At 51.8% G+C, this 6,710-nt stretch overlaps 1 protein-coding gene across 1 annotated transcript in view; it reads right to left on the minus strand.

The window, feature by feature from the left end:
* Positions 1 to 4,129: 4,129 nt before the first annotated feature.
* Positions 4,130 to 6,710, minus strand: part of PLA2G2D (phospholipase A2 group IID) — an 18,861-nt gene continuing 16,280 nt past the window's right edge. Inside the window, exon 4 of the mRNA XM_019666653.1 lies at positions 4,130 to 5,691. Within this exon, the coding sequence (XP_019522198.1) occupies positions 5,537 to 5,691 (155 nt within the window). The 3' untranslated portion in view covers positions 4,130 to 5,536. The remainder of the gene's footprint in view (positions 5,692 to 6,710) is intronic.

Raw genomic sequence — 6,710 nt, forward strand, 5'->3', positions numbered from 1 at the left:
CAGCAGCTGCAGTGAGCGGCCGTCCAGAAGCCGGCGACTGATCTGCCTCGCCCGGGAAGAGCGCAATGATGGTGCCAACTTGGGCCAGTGAAGCGACATCCTCCACAACTAGACTGAAGAACAAAACGACAGAAACTTGTCTGTTCCCCTTCCCCCAATTCCCCAGCACTGCTCCCATCCCCCCAATTCCCCAATAAAAATGTTTAAAAAAAAATCCTGTTTCATCAGGACTAGATGCTTTGAAGGGAAGGGACAGCCCCTGGCTTCTGCCAGCCCCAGCCCAGCAGGGCCCCTGGTCAGAGCTCCAAAAGAGGCAGGCGGCCTGGAGAAGGACCTTTGACCGCACTTCTAAGACCTCCTGGGAGTGGGGCTGTGTTCTTGGCAGAGGGCAGGGGGTTGATTTCTGACAGTTCTAAGGGAGGGGCCTGGGAGGTGAGAAAACGTGCCTCCTTTCCAATCAACACACCCACCCCTTCCTCTCTGTCCCAAAGTTTCCATCAACCAGAAGCACTCATCAGGGAAGAGAAGAGGGTTTGGTCTAAAATTCCCGTTCGTGGGACTCATAAACAACCCCAAGAGGTAGGTGTTATCACCCTCATTTAGTGATCACAAATCGAGAATCAGGGAAGTAAAGCCACTAGCCCAAGGTCACACAGCTGGGAAGTAACCCAGTTGAGAGAAATAGGGTGAGCTTTTCTATTAATTCTCATTCATTCATTCATTCACTCACAGATATTTCATATGCTTCTGGCTTTGTTCTGGGTGTTAGGGATGTTGTGGTCCCTGCATTCAGAGTGTTTAGTTTAGTGGTAGAGTGAGATACGAGTAAACAAATGGCTGAATGAGTAAGAATGAAGAAAACCGTCAGAAAGCATAAAGCGGAGAATTAGAACAAGACCAGGAGAAGGGGAGTAAGGAAGGGTGGGAGTGGGTTGCTTCAGGTTGGGAGGGCAGGGACGTTTTCCTGAGGGAGTAACTGTCAGCTGAGCTCTGGATGGCAGAGGCCAGTCTTGCAAAGAGCCCAGGGAAATACCTTCCAGGAGAGGCCCCAAGGTGGGCGAGGCGTGGCTAGGAACCTAAAGGGAGAAATCAGGGAGGAATCCCTCAACTGGCCTTCTCAGCTTTGAGTTTTCACAAACTGTTTTAAAACCTCTTTTTTATTTTAAGTGAACAAAACAAAACAAAACAAAACAACAACAACAACAACCCCCCCCAAAAAAAACCCCAAAAAAACCAGAGGACCCCAAGCTAGAGAGAGCCAGTCAGGTCCTGACTGGGTTGTCTGGACTGCCCAGGGGTCAGGTTGGCTCTTGGCTGACCACGGTAGTGAACAAGGATGCAGGGACCCCAAGTGCGAATGCCCCCCATTGCCTCGCAAGGGGCACTGAGGGTGGGTGGTGGGGAGGACAGGAGCCCCAGCCCCACGTGCACATCACAATGATGGGGAGGCCGTGTGGAGGGAGCCTGGGTATTGGGAGCAGGGTCCAGCTGGAAACATAGGCCCACAGGCCCCTGAGCTGGGCCTCTACACCCCAGAGATGGAACCCTGGACCCAGGTGACCTGAGGATTGGGTCAGCCAACGGTGAGAAGGGGTTCTGTGTGGGACAAAGCACTCCAAATGGGAGGGTTTTATATGAGCACTAGTAGTGTTATCGGTATATTACTCACTACCCCCTTCTCCAGGTTCCCTGCCTTGCCACACCCAACTTCACCTCCCCATCTCTGGGTGTGGCTATCGTCCCCCCTAAGGGGCACCTAGGGCTGAGTCACCAACTATTCTAGTAAAGAGTGTGGGAAGTAGGGTGAGACATTGCCCTGGAGCCAGAGGGACCTGGGTTCGAATCCCAGCCCTGCCACTTATCAGCAGGTGACTCATCCTCGAGTTTCAGTTTTTGCAGCTGGAAAATGCAGGTGACAATACCAATGCCCCAAGGGAGTGAGAAGAGTGGGTGAGTGGGCACCGGAGTGAGAGGAGTGGGTGAGTGGGCACCGCAAGTGTTCAATGTCCCTTCTGCCCCTCCCCCACTGGGTGTCCCTTTGCAGAACCTGACCGGAAGGGAACAGGAAGGTCAGGGACTGTGTCCTTCTGTCTGCCTCCTACATCCAAGGATATGTGAGAGATGGGGGTGGAGGATGGAAGGTGCCTGAGTCTCTCCTTCATTTGTGCTTCTTACCCAATTCCAGCAATTGGAAACTGGCCCAGAATGAGGACGCACAGTGTGGGCGGATCTCCCCTTACTTCGGGACTCAGTCCTGGCTGCCCCGAGACCCACATCTGCCCGTCCCACCTCTTGGTCCAAAGTCCCATGTCTTTATCAACCTGGAATTATTAATTAATTAATTAATTCATTCATTCATTCTTCATTCATTCAACAAATACTATTGATACCTACTGTGTGATCACCGGGACCTACACTAGGTGTTAGTTCCCAGAGGGAGGCACTACAGGCACAACTTGCTCCTGACCCGCCTTGGGCTTGTCCACCCAACAACAATCCTATCAGCAACCCCAACAGCCCCCATTCCAGCAGCTACCCACCCCCACCCTCCTCTTCCCTCAGAGACATTGACCCTGTCCCTTCTTAGGGGTAAATAAATCCTAAGAATCTCAACCAACCTGGGTAATCTCATTGAGGCCACCATGGTTACGAGTGGCCAGTCCTGAGGGGGAGGTCTGCTGGGTGGCGAAGGTAGGGCTTATTAAAATGAGACACAGAAGAGGCGGCATTTTCTCTGTTGGATGTCATCCTGTCCTGGCTTGAGGTCTGCATCATGGCTGCCATCTTGGAACTGGGAGGACAGGAGACAAAGCCAACACAGTGAGGATGGCCAGCCAAGAGCAGGAGAGAAACCAGGGGCTGATGGCATCATTAAGCCACTAAAGAGCCACCTTTCCCCTGGACTTGTTGTCATGTGAGGTCGTAAATGGCCCCATTGTTGAAGCCCCGTGAGTCAGGTTTTTTGGCTGGAAGTTTCCTGACCGGTACAAATGGGATGTGGTGCCAGGGAACAGAGTGAGAAGAGTCTGGGGTGGGATCCTGGCTCTGCTTTTGCTGGTCGTGGGACTTGAGAAAGGTCCTGTCCCCATTTTGGGCCTCAGGTTGCTTAATTTTAAAATGAGAATAAATGACCATACCTGCCAACACTGATATTGTCAAAGTCGCAGGGCCTAAAACATGGGAGCTCTGATGGATGAGTAGGGTTGCCGGCTCCTGACTATGTGTCTCGAGTAAATGGATGTCATACATCAAGATGTGATTGACAGAGCTTGCACAGTCATATAGAAGACAGAGAAAAACTGGGCGGGAAGAGGGGAACATTGAGGAACTATTTTCTCCTGATTTATCTTGAAGGCGACCAGATTTAGTCACCACGTAACAACAACAATAACAATAATAATACAGTTAACATTTAAAGAGGGATTACCATGTCAGGCACGTTGCTAAGAGCTTCACATGCATTAATCTTGTTTAATACACTGACCTCATCTAATTTTCTTCTTTGTTTCATTTATACATCCCACACAAGGACACTGAGGGAGATTCCTCATCTAAGGTCAGTGGTATAATTAGAATTTGACTTCAGCACCCATAGTTCCTATTATACCGCCTGGCACGAGCCCCTGTACTTTATGTAGAAGGAAAACTGCTCCACCAGCTGACTGACATACGTGTGTCGCAGGCTGGAGGGTGTGGGTGACTCCAGGCCCTCCAACCCTATTGCTGTAGACATGGCTAATCACATATAAATGACAGATTCTGGATCCTTATATGAAAAAATTATCCATCCATCACCAATTCATCCATCATTCATCCGTCCATCCATCTATCCATCACCCATCCATGCATCCATCCATGCATCCATCCATCATTCATCCATCCATCCCTCCATCCATCCACCCATCCACCTATCCACCCATCCATCATCCATCCATCCGTCCATCCATCCAGTCATCCATCTACCATCCATCCATCCATCCATCCATCAATCCTTCCAGTCATCCATCTACCATCCATCCGTCCGTCCATCCATCCATCCATCCATCCATCCGTCCATCCATCCATCCAAAGTCAGTTTCCCTAGAAGCCAAGTCTGAGACTATGATTCTTGTGTAAGTGAAGGGTTTATTGAGGGAGTGCTCTTAGGAGAAACCTGTAAGGGAACAAGGAAAACAGGCCAGGCCAGGGGACAAAGCAAGCAAAGAGGTGGTTCCAGATGTCTACCCTCAGCCTGATCCCGGGAGGAGCTCTGGGGCATGCAAGGTACCACTCAGATGGTCCTGCACAGAGGCAGGGGCGGCAATTGTACCCTGCATGGTATTGTATTCCCTAGTCCTATCAGTTAGAATGGGCAAGGTGGGGGTTTGAGGGTAAGCAGTGTAGCTCCCAGCAGACAAGGGCAGTCCTAAACAGAATGAGGGTGAGTGGGCACTGCAAGTATTCAATGTCCCTTCTGCCCCTCCCCCATAAGCATTAATTGAGGTGGGGGAGCAGACGAAACAAAGATGAGGCAAACACAGCCTGCATTTTCTGGAAGTTCCAGTCTAGTTGGGGGAGATCAGAGAAGTTCAGACAATGGTACATCACTCAAGATGAAGTTTGGTAAATTGCAGACCCATAAAGTGCTACGAAGGGCTTGGAGCTCGGAGGAGGGAGTGAGGCCTTGGAGCTGGGGAGGAATCAGCCCGGAGAGAGCTCTGCAGGAAGTAGTCCTTGGACCCGGAGGAGACTGGGGAGGGCTTAGCCACCTGGAGATGACAGGTGGAGCATTTCTGCAGAAAGCCCAGCCTGAGCAAACATCTGGGTCAGGAAAGAGAGTGCCTGGAGGACACGTGGCATGTGCTTGTGGGTCTGGAGCAAGGGGAAGGGCCTTCGTCTAGCCCTTTACGCAAGAGGTATACACGGAGCCCCTTCTTGGCACTGCTTTGGGCGCTGGAGATGCAAATGAGTCCAACGCAGGCATGGGCCCTGCCTGACAGGACCTCCAAGGTTAGTGGGAGAGGGACGTAGCACCAGGAGTGTAGGTCCCAAACTCCTAACCTAGGGCACTGGGGGGCCTTGGGGTTTTAAGGAGTAGAGTCACATGGACAGAAAGATCAAACTGCCCCGTGGAGAGGCCGCTCAAGCTGCAACTTGGATAGTGTATTAGAGGGGTGAAACTGGGGCAGGGAGGCCTTGTGAGTGAGTGACGGTGGCAGAGGGAACCTGCCACACCTTCTTCCCTAGGCGCCCACCCCTAACGCCTGCTGGTTTGGAGCAAACACTATCTCTGGGAGATCCCTGTCCTTGGATTTTCCTAAGATCTCAATCCGCCCTCAGAGGAGGTCGCTGCTGCCTCAGTTGGGAAGATTTAGAAGGTCCAAGGGGCAAGATGGGTGGCTGGGGTGAGGCTGAGACCCTCCCTCCTTTTGGGAGTGTGTTAAAGGAGCCAGGCTGGTTCAGGGGGTTAGCTACAACTGAGGTGGGGGTGTCAGAAACCCTGCCAGACTTCAAAAGACCAGGGTAGGGGCTGTTGTACATTCAGAGCAGGCTTCTCCTAGCACATAGGGGTCTGGCCTTTGCAGCGGGACCTCGAAAACAAACGGATGTAACGCTGCTTCTTCTTGTAGGTGCCCAGGTTCCGCTGCAGGCAGAAAGCCACCTCCTTGTCACAGGCGCACAGTTCCTGCTCACACCAGCTCCCAGTGTCAGCTGTGGGCAGAGGAGGGGGTAGTTTAGTGTTTGTCCCTTCCTGAGGCAGAGCCAGGGGTGGGCCTTGGTTCCCTGGAGGGAGCCTCTGAGGGCAGTGCCGTCCTCGCTAAGCCTTAGGGCGCCCTTCCCAACTACGTTGACTCAAGGTGCATGACCTTGGGCATTTCAATGACTTCCCACCTTCCCGTGTGGCATTGGGCCATCATTTATTATTTTAATCATTCATTCATTCACTCACTCTTTCATTCATTCATCCATTCTATGAACAACTGAGCACCTAGCCTATGGCAGGCCCTGGGGAGACAGGACTGAGCAGCAGACCTGTGAAGTTCACACTCTGTGGGGGCAGCAAATATCTGAGAACCACAGGAATGAATAGTACAAACTGTGCTACGTGGAAAGAAGCAATGATGCTGGGGGCTGCTGAACAGTAAAGCTGTGGGACGAGAGGCATTTGAGCTGAGGTTGGAAGGGTCTGTCCTCCTTATGGAAAGCCAGGGTGGAGGAGGGGCAGTGTTCCAGGCAGATGGAACAGCACGTGCAAAGACTCTGAGGCAGGAGGGACCATGGTGCTTCAGTTTCAACAACGTCTGCATTAAAATGGGGATGAAAATAAAATGCTGCCTCAGGGGCAGTTGTGAGAATTAAGTACAGAGGCAAACACTCAGCAAAGAGGAAGTGGTCAGGAAATGTTGGCTATTACAGTTGTTTTTATTATTAAGCCCTTAATTAACAGGGACTGCTGTGAGGCTGCCATCCGATTGCCAGCCCCGGGACCTGCCACCTTTCGCCATGCATGAACCCAGGGGCCAGGTGCCCGGGAATCCAACCCAGGCTCTACCATTTGCAGCTGTGTGACCCCAGGAAACAACTTCTTCACTCTAGTCTCAGTTTCCTTGTCTGTAAAGTGGAGGTGACCAGGGTGGGGCTGCCTCTTGGCTGGGCCGCTCAGAGATGCAATAATGATGAAGGTAGTAACAATGATAACGGCAGCCCATGTGATTTATGGAGCCAGCGTT

The sequence above is a fragment of the Hipposideros armiger genome, unplaced genomic scaffold, assembly GCF_001890085.2.
Source record: "Hipposideros armiger isolate ML-2016 unplaced genomic scaffold, ASM189008v1 scaffold_477, whole genome shotgun sequence".
Taxonomy (NCBI): Eukaryota; Metazoa; Chordata; class Mammalia; order Chiroptera; family Hipposideridae; genus Hipposideros; species Hipposideros armiger.